The 19,893-nt window shown below is 36.7% G+C and overlaps 1 protein-coding gene across 1 annotated transcript in view; it reads right to left on the bottom strand.

The window, feature by feature from the left end:
* Positions 1-1,595: 1,595 nt before the first annotated feature.
* AKAP6 (A-kinase anchoring protein 6) overlaps positions 1,596-19,893 on the bottom strand; it is a 234,603-nt gene continuing 216,305 nt past the window's right edge. Inside the window, exons 12-13 of the mRNA XM_075503120.1 lie at positions 7,655-11,123; positions 1,596-2,539 (exon numbers count right to left, since the gene is read on the bottom strand). Coding sequence (XP_075359235.1) covers positions 7,695-11,123 — 3,429 coding nt within the window. The 3' untranslated portion in view covers positions 1,596-2,539; positions 7,655-7,694. The remainder of the gene's footprint in view (positions 2,540-7,654; positions 11,124-19,893) is intronic.

Raw genomic sequence — 19,893 nt, 5'->3', positions numbered from 1 at the left:
TTATCTCATGAGACCAAATAATATAGATCTGGGAATACTAGTTAAATTAAAACGTTCAGCATCTCTCAGAAAGGAACCACAGAAATTTGGGTTGTGACCATATAATATTCCAGATATTGTGTGATGAATATGTGGTTTATTGATTTGACAAGTTACTATTTTCCCCCAGGAAAAAAGCGAATTTGTGGCAAATGGCCTAATAGAATGGTACAACTAATTGATGGAGTTCTGCACAGTCTGTTGGGTGAGGTGACAGATCTGAAAAGCCTCTGACTTATTAGTTTCGCTGTCAACATAGTGTAAGGTATGACTACAGTCAAAGCAAGTTTAAAAAAATACAATATAAATCAGAAAATGCTAGGGAGAAAAAAAGAATGATTCCAAACTCAATTCCCATGTCAAGACCATTTTAAAAATCATGTTTGAAATAATTCATAGATGAACATAATTGTCACTGTAAATCTTTTACTAAATTTAGGAGTTATATTCCAAATTACCTTATATATAATTCAAAAAAATATTTAAAATATTTTTTATTATTAAAGATCACATTAAAGTGATCTTTAGCTATGTAGTTATACATTTCAGGTAATTATAGGTTAACCTATTAGATTTGTATGTGATACAGGATATGCAAGAGCAGAAAACTTTATGGATTCAAAAGGCTTTCTTCAAATTTGCTTCTTATTATTTACGCTTTTCTTTAAGCTAAGAGTTGTTTCTGCTGCCCTACCTACCTCATAGCCTATCCAAGAGTACGCAGTGGAAATTTAAATTGAGAGATAAATAATTTTTTTCTTGCAGTAATAGGAAGCTGTTAATAATTTGGAAAACATGAGATTTTTTTTCAAATACCTTTTCCTTCAGTGTTGTATGAATATATCAGCTGATCAGTATAGTTCCTCTAAGCTACTAGCTAAGCTTGTCAAACTGATGCACGTTTTTTTAAAGGAAGAAGAATGTTGAAGCTTTTTGTAAAAACTTTTATATACTTGGGAAAATAATGACAAAAAGTGGCATAGGAGAGCATTCCTTGCCTTTTAACTTTCCTGATATCCCTTCCCAATAGTGTTTTTAGGAGACGAATGCCATGTTTGCAGAGATAGGTTATAAAGCTGTCTGGCTTGTTTTGGCCACCCAATACAGTTTTAGCACAAGATAAAACCATTTAGAATGTACAGCCTAAGTCATTGAAACAGCCAACTGTGAAAGTGTCTATATAAATATATCTAAAGCTTATTCAATAGAATTATGTAAATTAATGACATTTTAAGGATCAGACACAAACTGTTAATGATAAACAAAGAAAATATCTGCTATAAAAGTGTGCTTCATCATTGCCACCACTGCAGTTGGCAGTGTAGTTTAAACTACTAAATATTTGTGTCTCCTTGTTTGGCCCAAAAGACCTGCAGAATCTTTAATGAAAAAGTTCTTTACCTCTGAGCCAAGTAATACAAATCTTCACCACCTATGGAATCACATATCTCTAGGGAATATTTGCAAACAAAAACATATTCTTCTGTACTTTGATAAGGCATTCTGTTCTTGGAACGCAGGTAAAACAGATCACCAGTTCTGCTTTTTTTCCCCAATAAACTATGTTTATTATGCCAATTCTAATTACCATGCAATCTAATGGTTTTAAGGCTTATATTTTCCACATCACTGGACATCACAAACATTAAAGCATTTTATACTGTCATTATACATCAATGTTTGCACTTGGTTATACATATATACAGAAATTATTCACACATCTTAACCTTGCTATTTCCTCCTTTCAAACCAACGTAATTTTACTGTGAAAGCAGCTTTTTAATAAATGGTATAAGAAATACAGCAAGGCACACATTTTTTAAAAACTTTTTTCTCATTACCACCTCAAGAAGCATAAAAAACCAAAATGTTGTACTTAATTCAGTAGAATGTCAACAGTTCCTAATATACAACACCATGTAGTTGTTTCTTGAAGTGTTGCATAGATTAAATTTTTAAATTAAATAAATAAAATGCCATTAATTTTAATTGCTTAATTTTTAGATGTATTGAATCAGGAGGGCTAATGACTTCTTTTTGCCGCAATCCAACAAAATTGTCACTTTAAAAGTAAAATAGTTTCAATAAACTTATGCATTATACACATAAATATTAAATTTGATACATAAAATAGAAGAGTACTGACAAGTACAGTTCTGAAAAGATGAACCAGACTGATCGTGGATTCTGTGGAACTTCCAAACTTTAAAGAACAGAACCAGTGATAAGTAGTACAGGAGCATCCAATTTAGGAAGGGGAGGTCATTAGAGGTAGCTTGGGAGAGGAATCCCTATGAAAGCAAATGGCCTTGCTACAATACAAAATGATCACTGAAATAGGACTAGCATATGCAGCGATCACAAAGCCAACATGGACAAATCACATTTGGAAAGAAAATTTATCTTGGGAGTCAGTGTAATGAAAGGCAGTGATACAATGGCATTGGAGGTCATCCCAGGGTTTACAGGATGAACCTGCACCTGAATTGCAGCCAAGTTTCTAAAAGGAAACAAAAAAGTAATAGTAGGTTACAGAAAATGAAGTTTTATTTGCAAAACATAGCTTTTCCAGAACAACTATAGATAGTCATTAAATGATCACATGCCAGAGCCTTCAATGCAGAAGCATACAGTAGGCAAACAATGACTTTTAACAGCTTGAGGTACAAGTTAGTGTAAAAAATTGTATTGATGTAGAAAACTCATTGATTTTTGTAAAGACTTTGTTTCTAAAGAAACAAGGGAAGTCATTTAATCTGACCTTTTCCCTGGATCCTGTCCTCATCCTTACCTGCGAACTTACCTTCAGCGCACTCAAAAGTGCACCAATCAATGAAAACATAGGAATTTTCAAAAGCCAAGCAACAAAAAGATCTACCCATCACTTGTAAACATATGGAATAAGATTTCAATGGAGAGGAAGAAAGGATTGTCACAGAAGTGGCCCATGAATAGAATTGTCAGTGCCATCACTGTATTTTTTAATTGTAAATAGCTATTTAGACACTTCTAGTATCAGCAATGAGTTAAATTTTCATACTATAGAATTATCCAGCTCAGAGTTTAGGGTTAAACTATTCATCAAAGAGCACAGGCTTATGATGGGGATTATGAAGAAATAACTGTCAGAATACAGCTCAAAGATTAGTGCAAAGTACATCTCATAGGCATTTCCTAGGAGGCACTCCAGACGTGCATTATGTGCCTTCCAAATTAAGCAGGAATATCTGGATCTAGCCAGTTACCTTCTCCTTTGATCTTATTTGCTGTAACTGACCCCCTCCCCCCCATTTATAGAAGAAATATACTTACATGAAAATAGTGAAAAGCTCAACAGTTTGTTTAGAAATTAATAAAGAATTGAATAAAGAGGAAGATTGTATCAAAAGGTTTCTACAACTCTGGCATGAGTTTCACATATCTATAGTAAGAAAAGTCTCACTGATGGATTATGTCAGGTTTTTCAAAAATTATGTAATTCACAGACAATACAAGATTATCTGTTTATTCTATTTATTTTTTTTTTAAAGTCAGCTACTGTAAGGAGCTAAAAAATCAGACCGTTTTAAACTCTATAAAGAAACATTGTAGTATCTACCTCCCTATAAAAACCTCTAGGAAAAAAAGGGTAAGCAAAGATTTAGACTATTCTTGTGGTTCCAGTCTCTAGAAGTAAATTATTACATATTAACTATTGTGTAAACCTGTATATTATTTTTCTCCTGTAATGAATAATTAACTAACAGTCCTTTGCATTTATGTATCATCTTTTATCTGTGGATCTCAAAACACTTTTAGTGAATAAATCATGCTTCACAGGTCCCATTGATCATTATTCTCATTATTTTGTTGCTAAAGAAACTGAGGCAAGGAAGGAATAAGTCATACAAAAAAATTTATTGCTGAGCAGAAAATAACAGTCAGGCCTTCTGAGTACCAGTCCTGGGTTTCTCGTGGCTATTGTAAGTGGCAGGATATCCTGGCTAACATTGCAGCACTGTCAGATAAAACCAATGTAGTTTTCTTAAGCCCAAGTAAAATATTTTTTACCCTAAATTAAGTTAAAACTTAAGTTTAAATTACAAATTCTCCACAAAGGAAGGAAATAGCTTTTGGACTTACTTGTGAGAACTAACAGATTACACACAGATTTCTAACGAATCCTCTAAAAAAGACTTTGGACACATCACATAAACCTCCTTAATGTATTGATCTCTAGGCATATTGAATATGTGACTAAAAATTCCCATCCCATTGGTGAGTCATGGGTCACAGTGACAGCAGAAGATTGCATGATCTCATATATAGAAAGCTAGTTCTTTCGAGCTGTCCCCTACTTGAGAAATAAAATCAGCATAGCTTTATGAGCACCTCTGTTGAAGAACTCCGTGTTGGCTCATACGAGAGACTAGTCAGTGCTGCCAGTGATATTTTTAAGCCTGCTTATAGGATTGTTATTATTTTCCCATAATGGTCATTTTTTTGTAGCACGCTGCTAAATAGCAGGATTGCAACATTTGGCAAAAATATTTTCTTCGCTATTACTTTTATTCTCCTGTACAGCCAAGGTAAATACTAAACCAGTATAAAATCAAACTGCATTTGAAACTATGCCTTTTTCAGCTTTGCATTCTCAGTATGCTTTTAAGGTACACATATACTATAGATTATTTTTCTCTAAGTATTGCAGCTACACATGGAATTACACATTTAAATGAGCTTACAGCACAGGTGCTACAGGAAAAATAATGGTGTTTGCCATTTATCTTTCAAATTAAATAATGTGTTTTTAAATAGTAACTTTTTTCATAATACACTTATGGGAACAACATTTATCTGTCACATTTTAAAAGATGTATTAGTAATAAATGTAAATTACCTTTGGAAAATCAGTAATTAGCCTCATCAAAAAATAAACAATCTGCCACCAAAAAGATAATCTTTAGCATAGTTAAGTATAATAACTGTTATTTGAATAAGTTAACAAATTAGGATAGATTGCTTCTGTAATTCATTCCCCATAGCATGAGAGATGAAGTTAAAGCACCAAGCTTGTGAATGGGGGAAGGGAGCTCAGACTTTAGTGAAACCAAATCTAGCAGCTCATATTTTCATTTTTTGATGTGCCAGAGATAAACTATATGTATCCTAGGGCTTTACGACTGGGAATAATACAGTACATAATTTCCATGGAAGCAATCCTATATGTATCAGTCAAGAACCAGTATATTTTCCTAAAAATGTAAAAGTGGGATGTAGTGTGAAAGGCTTCGTTACCTTAAAAATATTTGTCAACCCCTGGGCAAAAATTAGAACTATAACATAACCCTATTAAGTTGTTGCGTGCAGACTCTGCATTACATTTCATTGCATTGTGGGGCATTTATTAATATCTCCATCCTCTATGTCCTATCTTAGTCCTTACACCAACTGCATATTGTCATATCCCAGTCTCAGGAAAAACACAGCTGGCTACCATATAACTATGAAGTTCTGAAGAGTGAGGGAAAGTTTATACAGTATTTTGAGATCCTCAGAGGAAAAGTACTAATGAATTGAAAAGACATGTTATTATCTTCATCAGTGAAAGAATGAGAACAAGAACAAAATCATACTCACTATAGTAAGTATTCTTCCTGAAATTAATATTATAAAAGTAAGTGAAAAAAATAAGAAAACTAATAAAACATTGATTTAGGAAAAGCTTATGTTTACCTAATTATCACTTATCAACCTCAGACTTTTGTCATCATCTCAGTTTCCACATAGAGGCTTCCATATACACATAATCCTTTTAATGTAATTCTAGGATATATAGTGTCATCTATGAGTTTTGTAATTCCCAGTTGATTTCCATTGCTTCTCCAGTTGTTTGGATGTGTCCATGTATTAACCTAACTGGCAATCAACAGGTCATGATAGCCTATTTCAAAGCCATTCAAGAAATGCCTCTTTGCTATGATGGTTCCAAGATAATGCATTATTCAAATAGATATGTGTTGAAAGAGATAGTGGCAAGCCGTAGACTATTGCTGTCATAACCTAAAGACTTTGCTAGACATATTTATACATATGTGAATGTGTGAATGCTGGGTAAACCGCCAATATGTGCAAAAGAAAAGCCCAAAGCATAGTAATATAATATAGCAAATTCAGGAAATGCAGAAGTTAGATATCTAATAGCAGCAAAGCAATCTATTTTGTATAAATAGGCCCAGATCCTCTGCTACAGCTACGTAGTATGCAATAGTGGTACTAGTGGTTTTCATGGGCAGTGATGAATAACAGCCTTTCCTCCTAGCAACATCATGGAATCATAGCATAATTTAGGTTGGAAGGAAACTTGAACATCATCTGGTCCAACCTCCTGCTCAGAGGAAGGCTATTTTCAAAGGCAGATCAGATTATTCAGGGCCACGTCCACTCGAATTTTGAAAATCTCCAAGGATGGAGATTCCAGTACTTCCCAGGGAAACCTGGTCCCATGCTTAGCCTTGTGTTTTATTGGAAATTCCCTTGTTACAGCTTCTGGCAAGCAGCGGCATTTGGAATTGGAGTGGCATTTGGAGTTGCCATGCTGGCTCTGGTCTACTGGAGGAGTGTTTCCAAAGACTAATAGCATTCTAGACAGCTATACTGGCTTTTGGGTCACCAAACAACTAGTGAGACTCAAAGCAGCAGTGCTACATGCTAGGATCTGATCCAGAAGTTGCTTTGTAGATCTTCTTTTGTTGTTCAATGTGCAGTTATTGTTAGACATTTATGTGAGGTCAGAAACTCCAGATCTGAACCACTTTCAAACTTTGGAAGAGATCAGAGACACTTTTTCATCTTAGGTTCCTCCATCTTACTTATGTTTCAAAATGCTTACCACAAAATAGAACCAAAGCTTCCAGCACTGCTGTGTGACTATCAGTTTCCATCTACTTTGGTATTCATGTCTTTATTCTACATTACCCTCACATTATACTCTTTAATGATGATGTTGCAAAGATTTCTTATTTTGGTAACCTCAACTTTTGGCCTAACGCTGTGTTGTAATAATTGTGATCTTAATAATGGCTTACTGAACTTAAATCATGGTAAACTGACATCAAGAAATGACTTCTTATGTCTCTACTTATTCTCCAGTCTGTTTAGCCATTCTTCATGGCTTTTCTGGAAATATTGTAGAACTCCAACTCACTAGTCACCCCAAATTCTTGTAAAACTGGAAGTTCAGCTTCATCAAATGCTTTTGAACACCTCATAAGGCCAGCTGACTGTGGAGAAGGGGACGAATGAGTAAAGCTGGTTTCTGGTTCCACAGCTCAGTTGAGGAGGGAAGAGGAGGCGGATATGGAAAAATTATGTTTGAAGAATTCCCAAGTTCTGCAAGATAGCAGATTTGTTCCAGAAGGGAGCAGTTCCAGTCAGTGCAAAGCCAAAGGGCAAGAAGCAGTTAGTATTCACTGCATTGTTGACCAGTGGCGTGTAAATTGGGAAATGATATAGCACTATCACTAAACAGAAGCCCTGGATGGTGATTCATCTCCTTTCATTGTACAAAAATGTAAAAAAAAAAAAAGGAAAAAAAAAGTAAAAAAAATGAATGCGCAGCTTGTAGAGTACATACCTGTTTTTAGGATAATGTATGTGCCTGGAGAGGTTACATTCTATCTGTGCATATTTATATGTCTTTCCTTATGAAGATTCAGGAGATTTTCTTCACAAGTAAGAGTTTTACTGTTCTGATGCAAAACATCCTTTTTCTGTGAACGGCCAGGCTTTAACTGAAACTCTATAGCTGAAGCCTCTTCAGAAGCAGCAACACAACGTTTGGGCTCTTCAGTTCCAGGTGATTTTCCTGTACTCTTTTTAGTGCTAAGCTCTGGAGAATTCTTTTCCAAACCTTCAGTTTGCCCATCTGAAATCAGCAAATCAGCAGCAGCATTTTTCAAATTGTTTGATGCACTTTGTTTATTAGGATTGGGGACGTTTATATCATTGTCATCATCATGTAAGAAAGATAAATCTCTACCTTCAGATGAAGTTTTAACTTCTACTGACTCTAGAGTCACTCCACCTAGTGACTCTGGAGATGTTTCAGAAATAGTGTTAGAAATAGGTTGCTGCTGCTCATCTCGTGCTTCAGGAGTACCATTAGAAATGGATTGCTGCTGTTCAACCTGTTCTTCCTCAGGACAGGCTTCAAAAAAGCATTCAATATTTTCTCTCTCATCTGTGAAGTCCAGTGGCACAGGAGTGCTGCTCTTTTCCTCTATGTATTTGATTACCTCTCCACAGTCACTATCATGAGAAGAAAGTGAAAGATAAGAATAGAAGTCTCCTTTTCTTAGCTGAATGGGTCTGTGAGAGTGTTCTAACACTTTTTCCTTGATCTGTGCTAATGAAGCTGGAGCAGATGACTCACATTCAGGTTGTGACTTACTTTTCAAAGCTGTTGATGCCATGTCTATTATCTCCCTCACAAAATTGTGTACTGAGCCATCTTCCATGTTTCTTTTGTCAAAAGCAGCAGATTCACAGTTACAGCATGAATCAAGACCATTGGCTGAGGAGTTGCATTCTGCTTCATTGGATTTCAAGGCTGTACAGCAATCAGTAGATTTTTCAGTAATGCTTCTTCTATGTTGTTGACCATTAGGTAAGGTTGTTTGTAAAGCTGTATCTTGTATGTCTACACAATTCATTTCTGAGGAAGATTCAAGACAAGGCTTTTTAGCAGGAGAGGAAGCAACAGAGTGACAATCAGGCTGAAGATGACTTTGACATTCTTTTGGAGGGTTTCTGGATCCTTCTGACAACAGAACAGTCTCCTTGCCATCCATATGTGAATCATCTGAACTGTCTGTAAATGCTTCACAGACACAACATTCATTTTCAGCTTCTCTGACATCAAGTGATGCATGAGTTTTGGGAGTTGCTGGTGTTCTAACAAGACCTTCCTTTTGACTGCCAAGAGTATTTTCAACATTGCCATTCTCCATATCATCCACAAGCTGATCCTTCACAGCCTGAGAGATATCTTTCATCAGGTGACTCTTTGTCCCTTTTTCACGATCACGTGGTACATTCTTACTATTGCCATTATTTTCTGATATTTTCTGTACTGAACCATTCAATAGTGTTTCAATGCTTAATGTATCTGTGGCTTTTGATGTCTCATTACTAACTTCTTTACTGCGTTGAATTTCATCACTGAGGTTACTTTTTCTCTTCTCCCTTGTCAAAGAAAATTTTGGTCTAATCCAAGTTTGGAGTTCATTTTTTATATAATCAAGTCCTGAAATTAAATTGCATTCTTCATAAATATCCTCATCAGTTGCTATACTGGAGTCATCATCTTCATCTTTGATACCTAGCTCTTCCTCAGTTAAGGTAAGGGTGGAACTTGAAAGCAAATCACTGTCATCTTCATCATCAGTACAAGCAGAAGTGCAGGAGACATTAACAATCATGCTGACATTGACATCACTCTCATCAGCTACAGATCTATTAAGATGTTTTCTAAATGATGCATTTGAATCTGGTATTTTATTTCTGTGCAGTACAATGTCTTCAGAGCAGAGAGAAAGATCCTCACTGCTGCTGAGTTCAGTGAGAGAAGCTGCTGAATCTTCGTTGATTGAGGATGCAATATCTAGAGACAGCTGTCCAGTAAAAGACATTTTTTGAGAGCTACTTTGGAGTGTTATATCAGAGATGCTGCGCTTTATCTTTTGATCTAAAGGACTCTGGATATTCTCTAAGCGATTCAAAAGATCTAAAGTTCTTTTGCTGAGCTCTCCAACAGAATCACTGCTTGCACTTATGTCTCCTGAGCCATGATGACTGAAAAGATCTTCATTGCTTTTGTAGGAAGTCAGCCAGCTCTCCAAAGAGGTGCTTCGCTGAAGACCATCTCCACTTTTAAAAATACCTGAGCTGAACAAATCTCCTACTACAGACAGAGATTCTAATGAAGAACTACGAGATAAAGTTGAAACCTGTCTTGTATTCTCTGTAACAGTTAATTTTCTTACAGTTTCTGCAGGTTTACAGGAATTGGGATCTGATGCTCCAGGGATACTTGCCAGAGTATGGTCATGAGTAAACCCATCTGGTTGTGGCTGTCCAGGCTTATGTTCAGATTTCCCAGGTATTTTATCAAAACAAAACTCATGAAACAAACTGCCCTCTGTATGTGTTTTTTCAATTTGCGATTGTTTCATTATCACTGGTAATTTGAATTTGGAGCCTTGAAGATATGAGTAATCATAAAATGTAAACACGTTACGTTTTCCTTGCAATTCTTCTAGACAAACAGGGTTACACCTGGTAATGCTGTCCAAATCCTCATCATTTTCATTTCCACAACATGCAGAAGGTGCCAGCTGGAAATCATCTGAGAGACTAGCATGGTCTTCTTCATCTTGCTTTATTTTTTGTTTTATTACATCGACTATATCATCCACTTGAGTTTCTGCATGCCCAATTTCAGGATTACTCTGAGTGCTTTCAATATCATTTAGCAAAAAAATTTCTGAATTATTTGTAGTTTCTGTATCACATTCACTCACTATCCCACTCTCACTCTCAGAATGCCTGCTTATGTTTCCACTCTGATACACATAGTTGTACGGTTTTGCCAATGTGGTCCCCCCTATTAGGTCTGGCAGGGATTTGGTAGATGAAAATGACGAGTCTTTACTAAGACTTTTGTTTAAAATGTTAGACTGTGTTATGGTGGAGAGTTTGGATGTTTTTTTCAAAAAAGGCATGTGTTTTTTTTCTGATAATTCAATATTATGAAGGCTATAGACCTGATAGATGTGAGGATTTGGAGGGGAAATAATGCTGGGACAATAAAGAGGACTTCCACAATCACTGATACTTTCATCTTCATTCACATTGTTATCACCACATTCTCCTGAAGCAGGTTTCTGGCTTAGATCATCCTTCTTGAGTTCCTGATCAGGATCACTTAAGTCTTCATGAATACTGATCAGCTTATTACTTATGTCAGTTTCGTCCCATTCTAGTGCATCTTCACTTGGACCATTTAGATCCATCAAACTGGGATCAATAACGTTCAGAGGCTCCTGTAAAAAAAAAAGTCAAAGATTAAAAATATTTACAGCTGCACTTTAAATGTGCTTCCACTGAAATAATATAAGTAAATTAATAAGAGTAAAGTGCATTTTTGGAACAATGATCACTAATAGGCTTTTAATTTTGTTACGTTTTGTGTACCACTAAAATTATCAATTAAAATGAAACCTATTAAATTTTGCATGTTTCTTAGTCTTTTTAGGGTTTCTTTCTTATTTTCTGTGAAAATATAATACAGAAATTTGACTTTTCTTTAATAGAGATTAATTGTGGTTATTTATTTTATATGTAACAAGTTTTAACCATTCTGCAGAATCACATAGGTGTATGTTAGTGTGTTAGTAAGAAACATGCGATTAGCGCTTTATTATGTTGGATATATGAGAATCTCTCTTAGCCTGCTTAAGTTTAAAAGAGTTAAGATATAAAGGATTTATTAGAGGGGTTTTGAAATGTTTATAACAAACTTTTGTGTTGTCAGCCTTAAAACAATAGATCTAATGCACTGGAAATCACAAGACTTGATGAATTTTTATTAGAATTTCTATTTATTCTTTACTTGATAATAAAGGCAATACTAATGACCAGTAAGTAAGCCTAATGAATGTTAATATCTTCAGCTATATGAACAATCAATCAGTCTAATCAAATACTACATGAATTTCAAATATTGTCTGTGCTGACACCTTTCTCTGGAAAAGGGCTGATAAATAATTGAGCTAAACTTAGTTTGCTTTTTTTAAGACTTTTGTAACTTTCCAGTAATATTTTCTGTTATTACTCAGAACATATAGTATCAAGAATTGTTCCTTCTCGAAACACGTGTGGGAGAGGAAGAACACCTTGACAACTTTTCTCACTCCAATATGATGTGTCAAGTGGCCAACAGTAAGGATTAACCTTAAACCCCTCAAAATAAGACAGAAGTGGTCCCTGATTTTGGGCCTGGTTCTCTGAGCACAAATTAATTCTACTTTATTTTTCTATTTATTCAGAGGCCTCCATTTTAGGTAAGACTTTGCTTATATGATAGGTCTTGTAATACAACTGTTAACTAATGTAGAATTGTTTAGTTTAAATCATCTTAACAGCTGAACAATGATCACTGTATCCAGAAAAACAAGCACTTTAAAAAAAAAAATTCAACTATGACCTCTTGCTCTCTCGAGCTTTCTTGGAACAAGTTTTGTTTTTCAAATACAGCATTGATCACACGCCAAACAGCAATCTAAATCACAACAAACTTATAAAGTTACAGAAATACAAGGAGATAAAATGAGGCTGTAGTCCAATGAAGTGCAGTTGTACACAACTTAGTTACTTAGTGACTTAGATTCATCAAGACTTGGCCAAGGTAAATTGTGAAGGGGAAGGCACGTATCTCTGACTGAGATTCTCAGCTGGGAACTCTCTTTTTGAAGTAGGAACTAAAGCTGCTCAGCCCTTTTGTGAGAAATCATGGGTTGTTCTCCAACAGCTCAATAGTTAGGGCACTCATTTTGGGCATGGGACACTTTGTCAGACTGAGCATAAGAGACATGAACCAGGTTCCCATTCTCTCAGGAGAAGTCCTACCTACACGCTGTTCTGAAAAGAAGCCTGCTTTTCCCATTTCATTTTGCATAAAACAATTAAATATTAATTGGGTCATAGATAGATGAGGAGAATTTTATCCTGCAGTGCACTGTTCAGCACATTTGACTTGCAAGAGGCACAGATAGGTCCAAATCCCTGCTCCAGTGTCTATTTAATTATGGATATAGGTGGCACTGTTTCTGTGCAAGACACAAGGCTATCCCATTCCAGTATGTGCAGTAGACCAATGGCTAAAACACTCAACTGACATAAGGAAGAATTATTTTCCCCAAATTGGACTGAGTAGCTATCCACCATTCAGCACGGTGATATGTTTATTAATATATTTGATAAACCAAGACATTCTCCTTGTAAGATGTCCTCATGCTTCATTGGGCTTAGTTGTAAGCTAGGTCCCTGAGCACTGCAGCTGCGTCAAGGTATCGCAAATAATCATGGGCAGAAATACAGGTGCCAAAGAGTTTTTTCCTCCTTGGCAGGTTAGGAGGCTTTTGGGATTTTGAGAATCTGTCATGTCTAATGTTGAAGGCTAGAGTCTTTTTGTGGATCTACCTACCCCAAAGCTTTTATGGAGTAAATTTTTTAGAGTCTTTTTTTTTTCCCTGTGAGATATTGGCTAGTGATAGCTTAAATATTAGATTTCCATGAAAACACCCATTTGCTAGACAACTAAGGCTGTCAGAGCAGTTCTGTACATTGTGGAGTTCAGAAATCCATATTTAGATTTGCCGCTTTGCCGTGTTTTCATAATGGCTCCTGATTGGTACTTAGTTGGACCCAGTTTCCCACCTGTAGCTGACCCTTAACCAACCTGCAAGTAAAAACTGGTGGAAGAAAATGAAAATAATTTGAAATAATGAAAAACTGAATAATTTGTTAGTTTGAAAACCTGTTAGATTAAACAAGAAATCAGCTTCAATTACTCATTTTCTCTGTGGCATGTTTTACAACTCTGTCGTACTTAGCATTACGAAGACATTGCTGTGAAAAGCTTCCTATATGGCACAATTTTACTGTTTTAAGCTTCTGCCAGCTGCAAAAAGAAATTCCCGAAGGCAGGAAATCAGCAGCAGGTTCCAAGGATTTTATGTTCCATAGAATCTGATTTTGTTTCTCAAAACCAAAACATTTGGTCCTTATTGGTCAGGAAGATAACCTTCCCCCTGTAAATCAGCACTTGGCTGCCTTGTTTGTTCTGCAAGTCAGATGGACTAAAACAATAAAACATGTAGAGTTGTGACCTCAGCCCATTCATCTTCACTGAGTGCTCCTTACTTCAAAGCCTATTTTTTATTCTGCAAATGCACATGCTTTTCTGAGACCTGATATATACTCAGAACTTTTGCAGGCACAGCTATGACGGTAAGGGATTTGATCATATTTTTTTTCTTCTGATTGTCACAGCTATACTTCCAAAGGCTCTTATGTAGATATGGTCATTTTACCAGCATAGCTTTCTCTGTCCAAGGAACTGACTGAAGTGATATTAGTGAATTGCTACTTTTCTTATAAGCATCATCTCCCTTGACGAAACCTACCAGTATAACTTTAGTGGTTATCAGCTACATTGGCAGCCCTTACCAAGTACAGACCAAGTTTCAGCTTTGAAACAAACCACTCAGCTTAAGTCACAAACATTTTGTATTTGGCATTTTCAGCAGGGTTATATATTTTCCCTGTCTTTTTTACAAAATTTAGCAAGCTGCTCAAACAAGAAAGAGACTTCAGACATTGAGGTAGTTACTGGAGAGAGCAGCACCATATAGACTCGTGAATAAAGCTCTGGAGTGAAGAATGGAAGGTAGTGTCACTCCAGCCTATGTTTGCACTGACAGCAGTAGCAAGGTAAAACCCAGGAATCTCTGAGGACTATTTTATCATGTCAGATGTCTCCTTACCAGGCTGCTTAGTGCATAGATAGGGTGCTGGAGGATTAGAATTATCATGATAGTAAGAGATTACTAGGTCTTGCCAAAAGAACATTTAAAATTCCCCAAACTGATACTTTACTTGGTGTTATACAGAGGATGGGATGTACACCACCGTAAGTGTCAGCTGGTGTCAGAGCTAAACTCTGATTGCTTGCTTTACTGGGAAAAAATGCTGTTGTTTCTTCTCCTGTTTGTCTTGGTTTGCACTCCAAAGCGCTGTATAGTATTGCACAATGCATCTTTTACACAAAGCAGACAAATCTGCTATTGCCATTTCCAATTGGGAAAACTTTACTAGCGCGAGAGCCGCACCATATTTTTCATCTCATTTCAGTCAATGATGAATGTGGCTTTCCTACAGAGTTTGCACTGACACACTCAAAAAGGTGTTCCACCTAGCCTCGTTCAAGGTATCACTTCTTGAACCACAAATACCCAACAAGAAAATGGTCTATCACAGACAGACATTATGATCTCCACATTTAAGACAGACTACAATTAAAGAGAAGCTTTAAGTGTGCTTCAGAGCTTCAGATTCCAGTGGGGCTAGCCCTGTACACTCATGCTTAAGTCCTGGCCTTGCTGAAGTCTGTGACAAAACATGCTGCAAAGGTACCATCCTGTCTGGCAAAAATTCTTTGGATACCAGCTGGTGTAACTGATTGCACTAAATTTCCCGGAATTTAGAAACTTGCAAGAAACTCTTGCACTTTTTATATGTGCAATAGTGTGTGTGTAAAAATACACACACACATATATATACATGTGTCTATGTGTATGTGTATGTATATGTCATCCTTCTAAAAATGGGTATCTTTAAAGTAGGTCAGAGTGACTTTATCATTATAAAGTCACTAAATACCACCATGCCTAGAGTAGATCTCGATGGCTACATGATTCACAGTAAAAGAAGGTAAATAGTTTTGACCAAGGAAGTAAAAAATAACTGCAACAAGAACAAAAAGATGCACAATATTGTGCATATCCCTATTTTTAAAATATTACCACTAGAGAAACAACACTTAGGAAGCATTTACTGTTGCATGAAAAGCTTCTAATATAATTAAGCCAAGAATCAATTAAGTTACAGACTCAGAAGAGTGAAAGGTTGAATTAATTCTAATGTATTTGAAAGTGCTGCTTTAAGGAGTTTGGCTATTCTTAATTTGAACCCTGAACTATTTTGCTCAGGACAGTATTCCCATTTCAGTAGCATAACTCATGTGATCAAAGTTAGGTGTGCACTTAAATGCTTGTAGGGTGGGTATTTAATGGTTAAACAGTTAATCTGCTGAAAATGTTAATGGGAAGAAATAAGACTATTAAGCCAAATGAAGACATTTCCTCAACCCCAGTGCTCTTTAAGGAAAAGTCTCAAAAATGCATTTTTTCATTTGTTTCCTTTACTAAAACACAGATAGTTTTGCTTTTTCTGCAGCAAATTTTATTAAACAATGATGCTCTGTTTCGGCTTCATTTGCATGTGCTACTCCAGTACAGATACTTTGTGTTGGTGAAACAGGCCTGTAATGTAACCCCTACGTACCATTATATTTTTTTAAAGGAATTAACATGAAAAAAAGAGCTTTTACAATAATAAATACAAACTCTGTTCCTCCCTCCCCTGCAACATATCCTTCAGTTGCTGTGGACAAATTATCCAAACTCAACTGCACTTAGGGGCCAGGGGAAAAAGAAAGAGAAAGAAAGAAAACCATCCCCCATCTCCAGGAATGCGTGCACATTCAAGGAAGACAAACATGATTTTGTCTTTTGAAAAATGCAAGCATGCCAAGTACTTCTGCTGAGGGAAATAGTCATGTGTACAGTACCCACTTCACCTCTGCTTCACTTAAGTTCATTTTCTAAGTGGGGTTCCCTATACCACAGCCAACAAGAAAACTGTCCCCATTTCCCAACACCAACATTTTAATATGCACAAGCATATGCATAATATTCCACATGCATAATACTGAAGTGACCTGCACATTACAATATGGTCTTAAAATACAGGGAAGCAGTATGCTTTATCACAGATCACTAGAGAAACTGATTGTGAACATACATATTTGTTACAACTGCAGTTAAAAGAAGAAGGTACGTGTTTATTTCCTAGGCAAGTAAGATCCAAAGCTGTGGTTCATACTTTCTCTTGCTTCATTTTACAATTATTATTGCCTGCCTCGATGAACTAATATCCTCAGTCCCGCACACGCAGGACTTGTGCTTTTCTGTTAGGCGTTATGGATGCTTACGGGTATTGCCAAGGTCCTACACAGGTGGTTGTATGTACAGATTCCTGTACCACAGCAAGGACACTGACTTTACCTCTGCTCTCTGCAGTCACAGATGTCACCTGTAAGGGTCTCACTGCAGGCTGGGTCTTATGGGAATAACTGGGGTTCCACCATTGCTCAGGTACCTGTCTTTATGATGATGTTTGAAGTTCTCTGATAATGCTCAGAAATAAAAGTCTAGAGGATAGGATTGTCATATCCAGGTTTTAGAACTGCTAATTTTCTTTATCATGATAGCAGTTTTGTGGGCACATCTTCTAAGCAACAAATGAAATAACTGCAGTGACATTTTAAGAGGATGCCCAGCTGGAAACTATTAGTCCTTACTAGTAGTAGAAGTGTTTTAAAAAGTCAGAGAAATTGGCCATTATCTAACCATTCTTCTGCTATTTAAATGTCACTTGATGACGCTAGGTAACACTCTGGGGTCAGTCGTGCCTGCACGTGAGTCCTATAAGGGTCTTCCAACTTTCTTGGTAAGCTGCCTGCAGTACCAGATGGCCAAAAGAAAGAGTGAAAGGCTCCAGCCCCTCCATCACACACCAGTTGGTGCAGACAAGCCTGGCTGGAACAGAAGGTGAGCTGTGTCAGCAGAAGGCCTGCAGGAACCAACTTCTATCACAGAGCAAGGCAAAAGCAGGGACTCAACATGTTTAGTCCCTGCACTGTGCCCAGAGAATCACTGCTAACACACTACCCGTTATCCATTTTCCAGCCTCTATGGAAGGAGTGGCCTCCTTTTTTGCCACCGTATCCTCATATGGCTTTCTAACATCTCTGGTTCTCATTTGCTGAAGAAGCCCTTTAAATGTTACTAGAGAGTAGAAGAACATCTATAACATTTTTATATCGAATCATGTTGTCATCCAAATAGGTTTACAATCCCAGACCTATATTCCAAGCTGTGTATTTGGGTTATTTTTGCTTTTTTTGTGATGAGAAAACCTGGCTACATGGCATATTTTACTGACTGTTGTTTCTGCTGCTTTGTAGTTTTCTTTTCATCTGTCAAGAGGTTACATGACAGGATTTTTTGCCCTTGAATGTCATTTTGGTCTCACCTTTACTTCAGAGGAATATATGATTTTCTTTGTGCAGGAATCCAACACAAGCCCCTTATGAAACTCTTAAAAATTTTCCTAGCTTTACCCAACCCAAAATGTTGCCATGCACACCTAGTTCAGAAAAGAGCATATCCTGGCACTCTACCTGTTACACGCCCATGTAAGTCTCAGAATTTGACCCGAGTCAAATTCTGCCATCCAAGCCAAGTCTCAGAAATTTGACCCAATCAAAGATCAGTCTTTGTGGTTAAGACAAAAAAAATCCACCAAAATCAGGAAATCTGTGGAATCGACCATGCTTAAACAGGTTTAACTATTGCTTCTCTACACTGCAGAACTTCAGCACAATTTTTCACTGGTACGTCCATATTGATGGCAAATCAGTTGCATTCTGCATGCAGATGCCCATGAACAAAGTTGTACTAGCAAAGCTACAGTGACATAATAAAATCACTATGGTTTTGTCTTTGACTAGTTAAGAGGTCTGCATACTGGTTAAGAATACTTTCAATTTAGTATCATTTACATTGGAACTGGTACTCCTTTAATGGTGTACTCTCAGTTAAACCAGAACTCAGTGGACACTATGAATGGACTCAGTAGACACAATAGTCAACTCCAATCTACAACAGGCACATCAGGACACCTGGAATCACAGAGTTTTTAAGAGCTTTGTTTCAGCAGAAATGAGTGTTGGTGAGAAACACTGAAGAGTGAGAATCACCATAGAAACAGATAGATATAAGGTACAGAAGAATAGGACATAAGCCCTTGGGAGCTTGACCTTAGAAGAAACCTAGAAAGAAAGTTTTCTCACTGACAGCTGGAGGAAAGAGGCTTGAATTTCCAAATAAAAATTCTTCCTGTATACTGGAAAGGGAGACTTTATCTATTATTTATGAATAACAGGACTGCATGAACAGTATCTGGCTCTACCATCAGTTTCTCCTCCTCAAGAAGCAGTTGAGAGACTACCAAATTTAGCCTAATTCATGTTATCAAAGAGAATGGACTCTTTTTCCCCCCCTATTTAAATTTTCAACACAATTTCTTTGTAATCTCAGTTCAGGCACTTCCTGAAGTCATTGATTCACCATCTGTGAATTTGGGATATTGACTAGAGGGGAGTCAATAAGCAAGCATTGTGAAGTCAAAGGCTAGAAGAATGCTGCATATTATAAGTACTTGCACAGTCTGCCTACCTATGGATTTCCAAGTGTTAAGTTAAATGCCACAGTTGTCAATATGTGGCAGAGAGTTCTCCTGGCGATGAATCAAAATTACAATGGTAAGCACCTTGAGGCTACAACAATACAACTACTCCTTGCCATTACACAGCCTATATCTAAGAAGAAGTGCTTTTCAAATGTTACAAAATAGAAACACTGGCTTTATCTGCAAGTATAAGAGGTCCCTAGGAGAGCGCTTTCACAAAGATCATCTCATCCTTGAACTTCCAGATTTTTTTTCTCATCTCCATCACTGGTAAGTGATGATGTTTATAGTTTTCTCTGCACATAATAGGTGCCAACACAGCCCTGGAGCTGGCTGGAAAAAAAAGATTGGAATTTTCAGTCTAATCTAGTATGTTGAATAGATCCTGTGCGATGCCTGAAGTACCAGTCATAGATGCACATTTCGGTTTGGTTGCTTGAGAAATGATTCAATATAAGCATATTTTGTAGAAATCGACTTAGAAGAAGACAAAGGAATGGACAACTATATCTTGTTATGGTGAGAGGTTTATATTTGCCTGCCTTAGTTTGGCTGAGTACAAAATTACAATGGGGAGTACCTCATTATTACAAATGTTGCCATTGTTCAACTTTCTTCTATTATAGAGAGTTTATTTTAAATGTTACACAGTTTAAA

This window comes from Mycteria americana, chromosome 5 (genome assembly GCF_035582795.1).
Source record: "Mycteria americana isolate JAX WOST 10 ecotype Jacksonville Zoo and Gardens chromosome 5, USCA_MyAme_1.0, whole genome shotgun sequence".
In the NCBI taxonomy this organism is placed as follows: domain Eukaryota; kingdom Metazoa; phylum Chordata; class Aves; order Ciconiiformes; family Ciconiidae; genus Mycteria; species Mycteria americana.
This window is presented reverse-complemented; position numbering and strand designations above follow the sequence as displayed.